We start from the raw sequence: 18,020 nt of genomic DNA, 5'->3' as shown, positions 1-18,020 counted from the left end.
ATAGGAAGACAGTCGCCTTACTAGGCTCTCTCAGATTTAGTACCTAAGAAAGGAAAGACCTTTCCTTCACATAAGAAACAAAACAACTGGATTACTACACATGAAAGGCTCATACATGCTCCAAGTTAGCTGTAAGCAGCTCCCTATGTATGCCCGTGTGTTCTTGCCTCTTACCTAACACTGTTGTTCCATTTCTAAATCGAATCCATCTTTCAAATTCAAGTGTAAATTGATCACAAAGCCTTTGTTGACCATCCTAGTGCACAGTCCTGTTTGAATCTAGACTTGCCCATCTGTCTTGTTTTTAGTTACTCTTTTTCTCCGTGAGTGCAGCTACCCTGTTGTGTGAGTGGGACTTTCCAGAATACTGGATGACTGGAAACTCCAGAGCCAGGTTCCAGCTGTGTGAAAAGGAAATACCTGCAATCTCAGCCCCTGCTCTGCCCCAGACACCACTGACCAGTTTAGTAACCCAAGCTCCATCAGGCCATAGTCAACTGTACTGTCAATCTTCTGCCTCAAAGCTACTGGACCATAGACTGACCGCCAAACAGTGACTTACCTCAGCAAAAAGCTGAGCTGGAGCAACCAGATTGTTTCTCAGGAAACACAGACAGGAAGCAGAGCATTCACCACAGGCTTTGGGTAGAATTCTAAGGAGAGCAAAGCTATGGGACAGCATTGCCGCCCACCACTCAGGGTGCCAGCAATACAAATTTGTGAGAAAGCAGGGGGAAGGGGAAAGAATGGACACAACAGGATGGGAAAGGTAGTCAGTGACAAGAATCAAGCATAGGGATGCCAAGAGGACCGACATACCAGGTAAATTCTGGTCCCTGCCTACCTCCCAGAGCCCCTTCCTCCCTAGCATTTCTGCTCTTCCTGGACTCAGCTGTACAGACTGAACTGTCTAACTACACCTACAGATACTGACTGTGACCTACACATAGCCAACACGACCCAGGATGTGTAGGAGTTGTGGATGTCCTGGTTACACAGAGAGCTTAAGTGTGCATGGCCAGATGTCTAACCAGGACTGGTCTAGTCATGTTGGTGGAGGTTGTTAACCATTTTGGGAGACAGCCTCCCTTTTGACTCTGTGTCATGAAGCAGGACTCAATATTTCAGTAAAACCCCAAAGATAATCTAATGACTTGGTTGTTGTTAGGGGAGTAACTGTGACCATAATTTTGTCAAGTAGTTTTTATTGAGCACATATGTTCTATGAGCTACAGTGAGGGCTTTCCATGAGCTACTTCATTTAAACCTTACAACAACCTTATGAAGCAGATGCAATTATCATTTCTACTGAAAAGATGAGACATACAGAGATCAAGTAACTGGCCCCTTTCAGAACAATTGGTGAGCAACAAAGATCAGAGCCCAAGATCTCAAAACTATGTCCTTACTGAGTAGCAGGGAGCCACTTTTTTTGTGCATGCATGTGTGAGTGTGTTCATGTGTGCCTATGGGGGGCAGGCAGAAGTGAGCCTCAGCGTCACTCCTCAGGATCTGTGTCCATTTTGTTTCTTGGCTCTCACTGGGACCTAGAGCACGGTGAGTAGGCTAGGCTGGCTGGCCAGCAAGCCCCAATGATCCTCCTGCCTCCACCTCATCAGTATTGGGGTTATAAGCCACTGAGTCTGGGTTTTTATGTGGGTGCTGCATATTGAATAAAGTCCTCCACCGGCCTGTGTGGCAAGTGTTTGACCACCTAACTTATCCTCCTAGCCCCAAAGAATAACTTTTTACTGAAAAATTTCATAAGGTGACATGTATGAAAGGGTTCCCCTATACCATGTATATGAAATCCCCTAAAGCTATCTTGTAGGTATTTCTGTCTGCCCCCCCCCCAAAGTTCTTCCCTGGCAAACAACAGCTGAGCCCCCTCCCCCTCTATCCTCCACCATACCATGCAGTATCTCAACCCATACGTTCTCTGGGGTCGTGGTTACAGCCACAGCTTTGCACACACACTTTCAGTCTCATGACTACTGATTGGAGCCATGTCAGCCTCAAGTCACACACAAGAAAGCAATCTTCACAGAGAAATGGGGCTGTCTTCTTAAGTGGAAGAAGATGGGTCAGTGTAATTGGGTCTTTTACTTGAAACTGCTGTGTTTCTGCATGACTCCAGTGTAGAACAAAGCATTAAGGCTCTCCAACACAACAACAGGAGTCTGCATCAACTCACACTGCTCTCCTGTTTGGGGCCAATACACTGATTACATATTCAGACCCTAGATGAGGGTCTCAGGTTTCTATGAATGCTTTTGCACATAGCATTCTCTGAATGCTTTTTTGCCTTCATGGGGTGTGCCAAATTGGGTGATTTACACTATGAGCTTGCTTGTATAAGGCAAACCAAAAAACAGGGCATAAGGTAGAAATCTGGCTCAGACCACTGCAATGGGAGCATTCAGGTCACAGTTAAGCAAGCCTCCGCTCCGGTTCAGAGTTGGATGCGTTTGAGGACTGACTCAGTGCTGGTTTTATTAAGCCTCCCTTTGTGCTGCCCCTGGAATTGGTACACAGTTGAAATGAAGAAGCTCCAGGGGCTGAAATTCCTAGAAGCGGAAGAAGAACCTGGAAAAGTCAGCCAGGCATGCAAAGAAAAACAGCAAGGAGGGTTAGTTCTACAGTAACACTGTACTCAGGAGTAGCTATGGGCGCAGGATCTAATGGGTCCATGCTGAAACTCAAGGCAGAACCTCAAAACTGGTGTGTGGAGAAGAGGAAATTTAACTGAGAATTTCTTTATGGACAAAGTTGGGAATAAAGGCCCTAGCCTCCTACAGAGACCTGGTTATCGAGTGCAACGTAGTCGTGAGGCTCCTGTGGACTGGCAGAGTGTGTGACTTGCCAAACTTTCCCTTCTGCAGGAGGTCAGAAAGCAATGCCATGCTCTGAAGCAGATACCAATTTAACAGGATGCCTGCTCTAGGGCTTTATGTAGAAAACTGACAGAGAACTTTGCCACTACACCTATTAATAAACTGCTACTTGGAAAGAAGAAAAGAGCCTAAGTGTGTAAGTATGTCCTTGGAAATGTCGGGAAGAAGAGGTTTTAAATATGTCTATTCAAATAATAGACTCCAGCTTTCTATTCTTTTTTTTTTTTAATTTTTCTTTCCACATCATTCTTCAATGCAAATAAATAAATAAATAAATAGATAGATAGATAGATAAATAGATAGATAGATAGATAGATAGATAGATAGATAGATAGATAGATAGATAGATGATTCAGGGTATCAGAAATATGGAAACCATTAGAAATTCAGTATCTGATTTTTCCTAAGCCTGTTCTGGACAATCTGTAGATTCTGAGCGGTAGGAAGCCTCTTGGTGAATGGGCTAAGAAAGCTGAATGTCTCATGAATTAGACCTCTTCTCCCTAATGTGAAGTAAGCTGTACCAAGGCACAGAAGGAACGTGTAAACAGAAGAGCGGGTGGGAGATGGTTGAAAACCCTGCAAACATGAGGTACAGTTGTAAAGATGCTTCATTCAACGTGAAGGATTTCTGAATAAATGATGAAGCCATTCTTCCTTCTGAACTGCAGCAGTGTGCTGTCATGTTTGTGGGTGTGATCTCAGCACTGGGGCAAGAAAGGATGTGAGCAGATAGTATAAGCTAGTTTTTTTCCACAGAGCCTGGAATGACAACCCCAGCAAGAGGGTCTAAGAAAGGCCTGGAAGATTCTAGACTAGTGAGTGCTCCAGCGTGCAGTAAGAGGACAGCAGCAAACACTCTATTGGTGATTCCTTCCTCTACAAAGATAAACAAAACGTAAAGAAGTATTCTATGGGATACGAACATAGAAAGGAAAATAAGTGCAACTTGGGGGTGGAGGGTTGCAATATAGAGTGGAAGAGGAAGAGAGAGAGGAAATTAAATGTCTGCAGACTTCCAGGGCACAACATAGGGTCTAACTAGTTTCTGTGATGATAACATTAACCGTTTCAGTTAGAAACATGTGGATCTTGCCTTTAGTGGGTGTTGTCTTTAGGATTCCCATGGTTCTTTCTGGATTCCGACCTCCTGCCAGTTTGTTTCCACTGTGGCAACTGAACACTGTGTGTGCTGCTATGGGATGACTAAGGACATAGCTCTTCTAATTCCACTTGCACTCAGAGTCAAAGAAAAATGGGAAAGAGGATGTGTGACACTAAGGGTGGAGGAACTGTCCCCTGGTGCAGAGTCTACAGTGCGAGGCTTAGCCCCTCAATGCTATAGAATGCAGGCTTCCTCAGAGACGGTGGAGCCCACTAGCTCACCTCAAGAGGCCCTTTTCTGCCATTTCAAAACAGGTCCTTCAAGTCAAAGCAGAAGAGTTAGTGGCCCTTACTTATCCTTTCAGCAATATGACATGAGGACAGCAAGTTCACCCTGCACTCTGGCCTGCAAGTCCCACCTACTCAAACCTTCTCAGAGTGCGAGTTCATGGCTCAACAAAACAAAAGGGCTTTCCAACTTGCTCAGTGCCTCAGTCATGACAGAAACAAAAACTAAAATCATTTAGTGAGTAATCATAAGCAGTACCACTCCCTTCTTACAAGAGAAGCTGAAAGGACAAAAAAACTTAACAAAAAGTCCTTTTTCCATTAACACTAAGCAGGTGATCTCACTGTGCTTGAAGATGGTGGATGGTGATGAACGCAGGTTATGTGAGCAGTGTGTCTGGAGTTACCAGGGCAACCGCTGACTATTATTGAGTAACTCTAAGGTGTCTGCATACAGGTCAGGAGTGAAGGCTTTTTCCATTATATATTCAACTTCAAAGTGGAGCTTTTTAGAGGAAATTGGGTAGATACAGATGGGGAATGACAGATCAGGTGAACATACTATAGATAGCTGAAGATAATTGAACTACTTGCATCTGAAAGTGTTGGCTAGGCCTTGAGAGGTACTTCATGAGTACTGCCACCATGAGATTTGCCTTCTGCTGTTCTGAGTTACAGCTTCCCAGTTTTGTAGCAGGAACTTTGATATAGTCTTGAAGCATGGGTCTAACTGAACGCACTCCACTTAACTGTCTGAGATAGCACTCAGTTTCTTCAACAACAGATTTCCTGTGCTGTTCCAAGACACGGCTTACTAATCTGGAGCCTTTGGAGAGCCAAGAGAGAAGTCACAAGGTCACTAAGGCCACTGGAGGAACGAATCAATGGACTGAATTTCATTTACAACACCCTTAAAGCAAGTCTTTTTGGTATGGGACGTGTTGTTCAAACCACTTGTCTCTTCGTTTAAAGGATGAAATAGAAGTATTCCTTATGATAGCATACTACAAAGGTCTAAAAGAATGAATACAAGGTGATTTCAAAACTAAGTACATCTATTTTTAACTGAGTTTTTTTGACCAAAAATGCAACGCATGTAAAAAATAAATTTGTTCACTACGTAAGGGTGTTGAGATGAAAAGTTGTTCTTCCCACCATAAATGTTCACCCCATCTATTTCCCTCTGAGACAACCAGACAGATTCATTTCCTGTATCTTCCCAGAAAAATTTCAGACATGTACACATACCTGTTTACGTCTATACCCGTGGGTTCTTGCCTAAGTAGTATTACATAATGCACTTGAATTGTTTTCAAATCTAGCTGTATATCAAAATAATTTGAGACCCACCCAGATCAGTTAATGAACCAATTAGCTAAGGCATTGGGCCAGTGTGTGGGGGTCAGTTACCCTTTCTTCTAAAGATGCTAAGATGCTGCTGAAGGGATGACTTGTAAGACACAGCTATCTTGCTCTGCACCTCTGCAGGCTACTGGGTACCAGCACACAAAACCCTGACTCCCTATCCTGCACTGGCTACTTTTCTACACTTTGGTGCATGACCATCTTTCACTGCTGGGCATTTCTGCTGTTTGCACAACTGTGGTGATGGCATGAGTCACCACTCCAGATACCTTCTCCATTCTGCTGCCTTCTCTGGGAGCAGCCAGTATGGATCTCATGAGCAGAGCTTCTGCACCTTCTGGCTTCCTGGGTTTAGCAGTAATGTTCTCTGGAAGACTATAGGGCCCAAGCATGTAGTCTAGTTTCTTGAAGTCATTTCCTTTCAGCTGTGGCCCTTGACATGGGTCCTCTTACGCTCTCACTTTAATTTTCCCCACTTCTGGGTTCTGATACTGGGTTCTGTTCTATTTGTCAAAACTGAACTGACAATTTATTTGACAAAATGGACAAAAAGAAGGAAAGAAGGGACAGAAGGAGAGAGGAAGGGAGAGAGGGCTTATTCTGTCTCACAATTTTATTATACAGTCCATTGTGGAAAGGAAGCCACGGTACAGGACCCTGAGGCAGCTGGTGACATTGCATACAAGTCAGGAAGGTGAGAGAGATGAACAAGAGTGCTCAGTTCAGGTTCTCCTTCTCATTCATCCAGATCCCACACATGGAGTGACCTCTCCCACACCCAGGGTAGATGGTCCCATCTTGAGTAAGCTGAACTACACAGTATCTTACAGGCACTACCTGAAGGCATATATTCTAGGGGATTCTAGATCTTGTCAAGTTGATGATCAGAATCAACCATCACAGGTACCACTGTTCATCCATGTTCCCTGAGCCTCAGAGTGGTAACTGGTTGGTGGTCACTAGCCCTCGTGTTCTGTACGATCTAATGTAACTCTGCTGCGACAACACCAAAGAACTCCTCCTTAAATTAAGCTGTTACAAGTATACCAGCGATCTTTGTAGGACCACCAATTTCTCCTTAGATAGACGGTTGTAGCTTTATCTCTCCATGGATGGTATCATCCCTTTTCCCTGGAGACATGGCCTTCTACATAGGGCAAGTAGAAGCAACAGGGTAGTATTTAACATGGCTATTTTATCCCTCTTCCAAGCATTTTTGCCAATATCCATGAAGTCACCAGACATCTTCAATTTATAAAGAGTATTTGGAGTACCATGGAGGCCATGTCTGTGAGAAGCTCATTGCTTCCTTGTGAAGGGAGTTGGGAGGCATTGGAAGAGAAGCCAATGAGCAAACGACCAAGATCTCATGTTTTACTATGGTTTTTCTTCACAAATTGTTTGGCTTTTTGCCATAATGGCAGTTAAATTAACAAAGAATCAGGAGCTGCAGAGGAATTCCTGAGGCTAAATTATTCCCTGGTGAAGACTTGAGACTGCAATTAGTTTCTAACCTAATTAGTGTAGTTCCAGTTGGCTCACCCAGAGAAAGAACATGGTAGGTGGCTCCTCTGGGAAAACACGTACATCTGCTGGCTGACTTTGTGCAAACACCTTGAAGCCTATAATGCAGTGAGTCTACGGATTCCATTGTATTTCATTATTTACATTTATTCCAGTTGTAGATATTTCATTTTACTTTTAAAGTTGTCTCAACTATTTTAATCTGGGCTGCTCTGTGTCACATCAGAGTGAGAACAAAAGCAAGAGAGCAGAGCATCCTGCTGCCATGACTGAACAAATCAATGCTTGAAACTTGTTGGCGAAGGCAAAGGACAAGGTTTCAAAAGCCATGTGTCAGGCTGGCAGTGGTGGTGCATGCTTACAATCCTAGCACTTGAGACACGGAAGCAGGAGGATGAAGGTGTACACGGCTAAAGAGACAGAGGATTTAATGTCGGCCTGGGAAACATGAGATCCTGCCTCAAAAAATTAAAATAACAAAGCCAGTAACTCACATATTGCTTGTCAACTCAGACATGATCTGAGAGATGTACCATTAAGTGACACTGCTATTGTGGGGACATGATAAGTACAACCACACAAACGAAGACAATGCACAATGCACAATGTCACTCAGAGATATAATCTGGGACCACTAGATTGCCATAAATACTGCCCTTCTGGATCACTGTCTGGCATATGAATCATACCAGCTACTGATATTGTTTACTTTGAACTATGGAATTTATTGTTAGGATAGCCTTACCCATAATCTCATCTACCCTGAAGGTAGGTATTCTTTTTGTTTGTTTAAGAAGGGTCTTTCTTTATAGGTCTGACTGTCTTGGAACTCACTATGTAGACCAGATTGGCCTTGAATTCCCAGAGATACACCTGCTTCTGCCTCCCCAATGCTGGGATTAAAGGTGTGTGCAACCATGCCTGGCCAAAAGTAGGTATTATTATCAGTTCATAGACAAAGTTTAGGTTAGAAAGGTAAATAATATGCCCAACTTTTCGGTCAGAAAGCAGAAGAGCCAAGGCTTGAGAGGCAGAAGCTACTCAATTCCTCTGCTCTCCACCCTTTCCTGCAGTTTGGGAAACACTGACTGTCAGATTTTCTGCCCCTGTTCACTGGGATCTACCCTTTCTAATATTGTGAGAACTGTTCTGTCAATACCAGCATCATGATGTAATCATGTCATACACAGAGAACGATCTGTGAAAAGAACTGCATAGCCTAGGATTCATCCACCCCTTCATGATCAAGAGGCATGCATTGGAGACTGTCGGGCTGGGCTTCCTTGGGGAGTCTAAAAACACTGCAGTGGTGACAGAGCAGTATTCCTCTGAAAGCATTCCTTCCCTTCCTCTACCACAGAAGGTATACTGACCAGCTAGGGCAGGGCTCTGCAAAGCCCATTACTGTCAGCCCTGCACAGGCAATGAGCCAGTGGTGTAGTGATGATTCAGGAATAGACCCAAGAGCTTTACAATGAGCTAAACCGTAATTTTATTCTCATGGAATTCTACCAACCTCATGTCCTTTGCCACTTACATAGAGGGTCTCAGACTTTAGCAAGGTCAAAGTTACCTGTGAGGTTTGCTAAAGGAAAGACTGCTAGGTACCCTCAACAGAGAGTTTCATCCAGGTCTAGGGCTGGTGTGTGTGTGAGGGTGAGCCTTTGCATTGAGCAAAGTCTGTTCCTAGAGACCCGTGTAACTGAGATAAAAATCCTTAAGACAGGGAAGGGGTTCTAAACAAGATCCTGGGACTGCTTCACTATCCAAGGAAGCATCTGCCTCCCAGATCCACTACATATTTTTCACAAATGCAATTTAATGTAATTTAGGTTCTCAAGGTAGATTCTGAATCTACTTATGACATTTCCACATTATATATATGATGGGAGAAATGAGTCTAAATTAACCCTAAGGGAAAAAATCTCACTGCAGAATTCCTCCAATAGTGCTGAAAGACGGGATAATCCCCTTCCCCAAAGAACCTACCAAAGAGTTAAGGCTGAAGATGCCTGACACCCACATACCTACAAAACACAGTGCCAGAAGGCATCTGAGGACAGCTAACTCAGAATGAAATCCATTCATTCAGACCCTTAATTATAAACCCTGAGGCTTGAAGCATGTACTGTACTGTCAAGGCAAATTTGGGAAATTATTTTAGATGACTAAATAAGATTAGTAAGTCTACAGAAGAGACTTAGACACTTTATGTATTTTAGTTTGTAGAAAGGAAAAGAAAAGAATATGAGATGAAGCATTTTTCCATTGTGATTCCCATGTTCCTGGAAAACAGGGGTGTAGGGGCCCCTGAGAGGGTACCCACCTCGCCCTCCCACACTTCTCTGCTGGCAGGCTGTCGGGATCCAAATGCTGCTGGCTGCCCTGGTGCATGGGGAAAAAATTCTGCTGCATCACCAAGTGTGATGGCTGCGTTGAGCAATTTTTGTGTTATAGAAATGATGGCCAGTTAATAACCAAAAATATTTATCCAATAAAATTCAGATAGGTCCAACCAGGCAGGAAGCCACATCCTAAACAACAGAAGCCAAGCAGGACTCCCAATTAGGGAGTGTGATCTTGTGGAGGAAAATGGAAAAGGCTGGCAGGAGAAAAGATGATTTGGAAAAAGACAATAAGCTACACCAGTAACACTGTCTAACCATGTCAGGACAAAATGAGCAGTCCGTCAAGGAGCCACAGGCTCTGCAGCCCTACAAGCTCAAGGAAGCAGAGGAGCATCTCAGACATGTCCCAGGTACTGCGGGGAGTACAATGGAGTCACCAAGAAGAGGCGACTCTGTGTGCAGGTTACGCCACATGTCTGCAGGCAGAAGTCTGCAGACATTTCCTACCTGCACGGAGGTGAGTGCGGAATCTATCTAACAGCAAGATCTTTCTCCTTAGAAGGAGGGTCCAGCCTGAGAAAAATTCCTCTCTCCAAAGTCCACAATCCAAAATGTGGCTAATAACAACACTTGGAGAAAAATCACAGTTGTATGCTCTGGTGTAACTATCTTGGCATACAGCATTGAGGATAAATTTCTCTTTTAAAAAGCCAGTGGAAAACACTTATCTAATGAATATGACTTAGTTTATAATGTGCAACCACATTGCTATGGAGAGCACCTTACTTTGCAGATGCAGAAACTCAGAGAGAAAGACAAAGTCATTTTCCTCCTGTCCTTCAAATTTGTCTCCTTTGCTTTCTGTATTTTCTTCACAGAACTCATTTATATCTTTTCCTCTCTCTATTTCCTGTAGAATATAAAATCCACAAAATCAGAAATTACCTTGACCCTTTTTATCTCAGGGGAAGGGGATGTTGGTTTTGAACCCAGAGCCTGATCCAAAAGCAGGCAATAGAGTCCATGTTAGAAAGAGCCCCCTCAATTCACCATGTGACCACATGAAGACCAAGCTGCCCTTTGGCCACATATATGTGCAGGGCTCCTAGGTCCAGACCATGCATGCTCCTTAGTTGATGTCTCAGTCTCTGTAAGGCCCTGTGGGTCTGGGTTAGTTGGTGATGGTCTTCTTGTGGGGTTACTGTCGCCTACAGGTCCTTCCATCTTTCCTCCAACACTTCCACAAGATTCCCAGAGATCCACCCCACGCTTGGCTGAAAGTCCCAGCATCTGTCTCAATACACTGCCAGGTGGAGCCAGGCATGTTAGGCTCCTTTGACGCTAAACCTTTATCCTCTCATCCTCTCCCCGTATGCATGGCAATCACCAATCATTATTACTGACTCCATTGTTTTGTATTTTTCAGGAAGTCACACAGTTGGTATCATACTGTTGAAGTCTTTCCCGACTAATTTCTTTAGCTGAGCAATATGTGTTTGAGGTTCCTCTGTGACTTGATCATTAATGCTATTTTTTTTACATTCATTTATTTAATGTGCTCTTGTGCATACACACTACAGGACAACTTCTCAGAGTCAGTTCTCTTCTATGTAGGTTCCTAGGTTAGAACTCATCAGATCTGGGAGTAATTATCTTTACCCGCTGAGCCATTTCTCAGCTCCAGCTCATATCATTTTATTGTTGAATGATGTTCATGGGGCAGTGATGCTACTAAATGTTAATTTGTCCACTAACACCTACTGACAGATATCCTCATGTCCTCCAAGCTTTGACAATTATTAATAAGGTTGTTTAAAAATCTCTGTGGATGTCTGAGTCTGTAGGTTTTCAACTAACTTGGTGAAACACAATGAAGCCTGACTTTGGTCATATGATAAAGTATGTTTACTTTTGTAAGAAACACAAATTTTCTTCCCAAGTGACCAGGCTACACTGCTTTCCCATCAGCAACGAGTGGAAGCTGCTGCTGCTGCCATCTTCAACCACATCGTTGTTCAGGGATATTGGCTGTGTTGATGAGTGCAGTGTCCTTTTCTTTGGTTTTCATCTGCCTGTGACATATGATGGAAACATTTTACTATTTGCTTACTTGCTATCGCTATATTCATCTTTGGGGAGGTATCTTTTCAGATTTCTTGCCCATGTTTTAACTGTGTTTGCTATTTACTTATCCTTGAGTTTTATGAGGTCTTGTGTGTCTTGGATACCGGCCCTTTATCAGATACGTGTTTCATAAATATTTTTTTTCCTAGTCTGTACTTTACTTCTTTGTTTTTCTTAGCTTTATTTTTTTTTTAAGTTTTAGATTTAAAGGAAGTTGTAACAATAATGTTTTCTTTCACATTATCATGCCTTTGGTGTGGTATGGGAAAAGTCATCAGCAGAGCCAATGTTATGTAGGTACCCTCCACACTGTGTAGCTTAGCATTTTATATTCAGAGCTATAACCCACTTGTAGTTAATGTGTCTAGATTGTTTTGCCTTTAATGGCCATGCCTAGAATGAAATCTGTATTTTTATATAAAATGTTTTGATTTTAAAGGTTGGCTAAGCGTCTCCCCCAGTGCAGTAACCCCCTATAACACACCTGTCAGTAGGCTGTGTCAGTCGATGTTGGAGCATTGTCCCATCCACCTAGATCTTTCTAGCACCCACCTAGCTCACACTTTCTCTACCCCACTTTTCTCACTGACTTCACTGGATGAATGCGACCAGACACTCAGTTAGCACTGACTCTGAGTGCACTTACGAGCTGAAAGTACGTTCTTGCACTCAGCTGTGTCCATGGGCCACCATCTACCCATCTTAGCCAGAGTGTAAATTCAGGGAGGGCACGAATTCTGCTCTTCTGGTTTACCCTAAGCAGCTTTACAGAGGTCTAGCTACAAAATATGCTCAATAAGAGTTGCTGACATTGCAGGCCAGCTAGACTTTGGTGCTAGATTATCACCTGCCCTTTGGCCCTCAGGAGAAACCTGGCTACTGCAGGAAGCTTGGGAAAGAATTGCCCAAGAGTGATACAAAGCAGCCTTAGCCTGGCAAGGGTAAAATGCTGGTAACTCTGACTTTGTTGTTCAATATAGTTTTATGCTCATAACAACAAGAGGGTCCCAATGTCCTAGGAGAAGTAGATGCATCATTAGAGTAACAGCAGATCATGAGTAATATAAATGTTTTTTTTTTCATTATGATTTCTACATGGTCATGGTGATCAATCAGTGCGTTATGAGAAATAGGAAGAAAGAATGAGCACACTAAAAAGAACAGGTAATTTCCTAATGACTTGATCCTCATATTATGCCCAATTAATAAGCAAAGGAATAATAATCTTCCACCCTAACCCCAGCCATACTTTTGTTTCCATCTGTATCAAATGTTTCTAAACATCTCAAAATGAACAAGGATGGGAGGAGTGAAGCGGTGGCTTGTGACCAGCCCAAACACCACAGCATGAAGTGCTGACAGATATCTGAATCCCCATTTACTCAAGGAAAGCAGTGACTTCCATTTGTCTGGACTGCCTAACTTCCATCTGTGGTCCATCCAGGCAAATTCTAGGCAGGAAAAACTGGAAAAACAGAAAGGAATCAGGGACATGCCTCAGGCTTAGGAAATGGCAGTGAACCTGCTGCAGAGTTTCTAGGGACTTTGGCATGGCCTTCACAGAGGGATGAGCAAACACAGGTACCTTGTGGGCAGCTCCACTGCATCTGTCCTCCCTAACGTCCATATCCATAGGAACCAGCCAGCAACTCACTCAACCTTGGGAACAGCAGTCTTGTGGGAAACAGCCAGGGTTCTACTCTAGTCTCTTCTAAAGACAAACAGGTACAACTATTCCTGATGTCACCCTCCATTCCCTGGAAAAGCCCTGAATTTGAACTAGGAAAAAAACAAACAAAACCCTGGATTTCATGAAGCAGGCTAAATGATCCCAATAAATGATGCAAACCAAATCATATACAGATACTCTAAAAATTATCCCAAGGTCCTTTCTCCGGCCTACTTTAAAAGACATATCCCCTTTACATTTAGCTGCTAAACAGTCTCTTGGTACACACTGTACTTGGGTGACTCGGGCACCCAAGCTACCACCTGCTAAAGACAAAGATTAAAGATCACTGGTTGGTATTGGTTGGTAAAATCAGAGTATTAAGCAACATGGGATAGAAATTCACCTTTGCTCATGCTGTGAAAGGGAACAGTAGTAACATATGCTAGGCTCACTGCTTTAAACAAAGGGGAGATGAGAGGGCCGAGGAAGGAGTAGGGTACAAGGAAGAGGACAGAATGGGAGTAGGATGGCGATTGGGGGAGAAAGGAGGTAAAAGAGGAGCTTAATAGCTCCTAAGGAAGAGGTGCACAAGAGCTTGAGAAAGCATACTGCAAGGCTAGAAGACTCCATGGGCAAGTCCAACTATGGAGAACCAAAGGAGACTCTGTGTCCATAAGCTGGAGAAATGCAACTGCTCTGAGCTCTGGAGTCACTGTCCACTTCTCAGTAAACAAACACACTATGCAGCAGATAGCATGTCAGCAATTAAATTTCATGAATGTTATGATTTAAAGGTGCAGTCAAACAAGAAAAGCCCTGCCTTGCTTAGTTTTATATTTCACCTCAGCCTCTAGTTACATTTCATTATCAGTAAGTCCACTTTGCAGTTGTTTTTCTTCTTAAGCATTTAATAACCCTCACTTTGTTCTAAAACAAATATTGAACCCATTTTGTGGATGACAAATATCTGAAATGAAGGGAGACCTTAGGTTGCTAATCACAGAACACACCACATTGAGGGACAGGGAAAAGGCATTGCTGTCCTATGTCACCCTCAAGTCTATGTCTCACCGAGAGAAACAACCACCTGTTTCTCTTGCTGAGCAGGGTGGGCTGAAATCACAAGACAGAACTTTCTGGCCCTGGCTGAATAGTTTCTGGGGAGGACTGGACAACTAGCCCCCAATACTTGACCTTGGCTACAGACACTCAAAGCCCCAGATGGAATGAAAAATGAAATGGCTCTTTCCTTTTATAGTCTGCAGTGAGATGTCACAATTACATGAAGGTTTGAGAAGGGGAAGACACAAAGGGCTACTCTATACCAAGTACTCCATGGAAGCAGACACAGAATTAGCATCAAACATCGCCAGTGTTCTCAGAGGAAGAGAAACTGAGACAACACGAATGAGCAAAACAGACTCGGTTACTCATCTGCTAGGTTCCTTGATGTTGTAACACTGAAGAAAATCGCTTATCATGCCCAGGAGCCAGCACAGGCAACAGCCATCAGCAAAGCCATCTCAGCGGGACAGTGCACCACAGACCGAGGGTAAGAAGCGGTGTGTTAACACTCTCCTTTGTGGCGATGATGCTTAAGAAAAATCCACAGCAAAATCAGCCAAGTTCCAAGTTCAGGGAGAAGGTTGAAACCAGGTCCATGGAACAGTGACCCAAAGTCAGGTTAAGCCATAGAAATTCCGGTGGGATGGATAATGGAAGGCCATGGGTAGCAGATGGGGGCTACCATACTTACAGTGAATTGGGTCGAGTAGGTTTGACCACATCCAGGTTTGGGTCACTGGAGTTCATATTGGGCTGCAGGCTGCTATTAGAATTAAGGATGCTGTTTGCACTCGAAGAGACTGATTCCAAACTGGAGTTGATGGTGCTGTTCCTTTGCTCCTCTGAAGAGAAAAAAAAAAAGGACAAAAAGCCCCATATGAATGCTAATAGAATAGGAATTGGCTCCTCCCACACATATGAAACTTTACAAATAAGGAGACTAAATTAAAATATCTGAAGCTTTGGAAAAGTACAGGGGAGCCAGGCACAGTAGCACATGGTTGTATTTTTAATAATTAGAAGATGGAGGCAGGAGGATATAGGAATAAGACTCCTTCTCAAAAAAAAAAAAATGGGACATAGGAAAGGGTGCAAATTAAGAGCAGTAATGGGGGAGGGGTGGAAAGGCAACTCAGTGAGTAAAAGCACTTGCCATCAAGTTCCAGTCCTTGGAACCCACACGGTGAATGGACAGAGCATGCTGTGCACTCATACAAAGACATATACCCTCCCTCTCTCAAATAAGTATAAAATGAAACAACGAAAGAGTAGGGCAGGAAAGGTCAGAAGGGAACAGGTCACATGGCCCTTTCTCTTGGTGAAAGGAACCCGACCTTTAGTGTGATCTGGGCTCTCTCCTCATCACAGCACCCTCAGATCACTTCATCTTGTACCTTCTTTTGACCCACAGACGGTAAGGACACAAAGAGGACCTCACAGACTCCTTCAGTTCAGCCACATTTTTTTTTCCCTAAAACCCCTGCCTCTAACATTGCCCTGACTGCTTCGGCTGTGTCATACCTCCAAATCTACATTGCATCACCATGGGATACCAATTTGGCCATCAATTTCCAGACTAATTTGATGGCCACACCCTAGAAACATCTGTCTGTCCACTTCTGCAGCCACACATCTGAGGTTTAACTTCAAGTTAATTCTTTAATAAACAGAGATGTAAGAGCTGCACAGCTGTCTGCACATGCAATATAAAAACTTAAAATCATAGTCCAAGCTACTGCATTTGGAAATTACTAACTACTACCAACCCAGAAAACAGAAACCCAAAATCTAAGAGTTTGCTCTGGCAATGAGACCTCAGGTTATTTTCAAGTTAAGACTTTTTTGTTAGTTTGTTTTTGCTTTTTGAGACAGGGTTCCTCTATGTAGCCCTGGCTGTCCTGGACTCACTTTGTAGACCAGGCTGGCCTCAAAGTCACAGAGATCTACCTTACCTCTGTCTCTCCAAGTGCTGGGATTATAGGTATGCACCACTGCGTCCAGTGACTGTTTATTTTTATTTTGTGTGTATGGGTGTTTTGCCTGTATGTATGCCTCTGCACCGCATGCACGTCCTGATGGATTCCTGGAACCCCATGTGTGTGCTGGGAATTGAACCTCGGTTCTCTATGAGAGCGGCCAGTGCTTGTTACCGCTGAGCAATTGCTTCAGCCTGACCTCAGAATACAAATAAGTCTATGAAATGGGAGAATGAGAACTGCCCTGCACAGCTCTTGGGCTGTCGTGAGGATCAAGTGGGATCATATGCAGGAATGTGTTTTATAAACATTGGGATACTGCTCAAAGAGGAAAAACTTTCTGTTTCTTCTCATCTTAAAAACCTTGGAAACAAGAATTGAAGGATCTGGGGAGGAGGATGCAGCTAAATGCCCTGGGTACTGCTGGTGGGGCAGCCTGTTACAGACCTGGAATGTCTGTCCCTTCCCTCATTCCAGACACACTGAATCAACTGATTTTGCTGGTAATTATTTCATTTTTTAAGAAATAAGTGGGCAAATTCTTCTGGAGCCTTCACATATGAGTTAGAGGCATGTTATATATAACTCAGAGGACAGATTGGTGTCACTGACATACTCATTTATAGGTGAACATTTGAACTTTGGTCTCTTTTAGACAATAAAGAAATAAGAGCATTTAAAAAAACACACTGTATCTTGGGGGCTAGAGAGATGGCTCAATGCTGAGGGAAGGATGAGAGAGAAGGAGAAGGGAAGGAGGGGAAGAGAAGTTGGGAGTGGGAGGGAAAAGGGAAAGGGAAAGGGGAAGTGCAGCAGGAAGACTGAGGGAGACAGTGAACAGGAACTTATTATCTAGATGGAAAATGACTGCATCATACACTAGTGACCATTGAGAACATGGCTTTGACACAAACAGAGGGGGATAAGTCCCATTACCCCCAAAGCACAGAAGAGAAAGCTGAAAACGTGTAGGTAGAATTTTTTCTGATACGCTGTCTTGACCAAGGGTAAGTAGGAAAGTGGGAGGAAAGTAAAGGTTACTCCAGAGAAAGGGTCAGGGAGTGAAATCAAAGCAAACCGAATGCTTCAGTGGTTCCAGCAAACTCCAACAAGACAAACTCCAAAGCATTTGGAATAAATTAAGAAATAGGGGAAAATGACTCAGTCTTGTCATTTAAGACAGTAAGCCCCGCCCCCTGTTGGCAAATGAATACCTGCTAGCAAAGCAGAAGGCTAGAAGACTTCCTCCAATGAAAAGGAAACAACTCACCACATAGGGAGCTGGACACCTGAACCCAGGATGACTCAGGCTAGCTCTAGCAGCCCCATCAGAAGCTAGAATGGGGATGTCTAGGTTGCTGGAGGAAAGAGGATTATGTGCTAATGGGCTTTGAGAGAGAAGAGCAACCAGTTACCAAGCCAACAGGATCACAGAGGACCATGTGGGTGATAAAAAAAGAAAGAATGCAGCTCCCAGGGCTGCTCCTAAGCTGGCTACAGTTGGTAAGAATGTTCTCCTTCCTCAGATTTGTTGTCACCGAATGCCACTTTGTTTATCAGCCACCAAAACCCAGAGCACCAGAATGAGGAAATGGCGGAATAAACTGCCACTAAGACACATTCATCAGGAACATGCTGGATGGGTTTATGAAAACGTGTT

General features: G+C 43.5%; 1 protein-coding gene across 3 annotated transcripts in view; it reads right to left on the bottom strand.

Annotated features, from left to right (window-relative positions):
• Positions 1-18,020, bottom strand: part of Arhgap26 (Rho GTPase activating protein 26) — a 384,765-nt gene that overhangs the window by 56,259 nt on the left and 310,486 nt on the right. For all 3 annotated transcript variants that reach the window (XM_055622582.1, XM_055622584.1, XM_055622583.1), the window contains one exon: positions 15,076-15,226. In XM_055622582.1, coding sequence (XP_055478557.1) covers positions 15,076-15,226 — 151 coding nt within the window. The remainder of the gene's footprint in view (positions 1-15,075; positions 15,227-18,020) is intronic.

The sequence above is a fragment of the Psammomys obesus genome, unplaced genomic scaffold, assembly GCF_907164565.1.
Source record: "Psammomys obesus unplaced genomic scaffold, mPsaObe1.curated_primary_1811, whole genome shotgun sequence".
Lineage (NCBI taxonomy): Eukaryota > Metazoa > Chordata > Mammalia > Rodentia > Muridae > Psammomys > Psammomys obesus.
The sequence above is the reverse complement of the archived record's forward strand: the minus strand, read 5'-3'. Positions and strand labels throughout refer to the sequence as shown.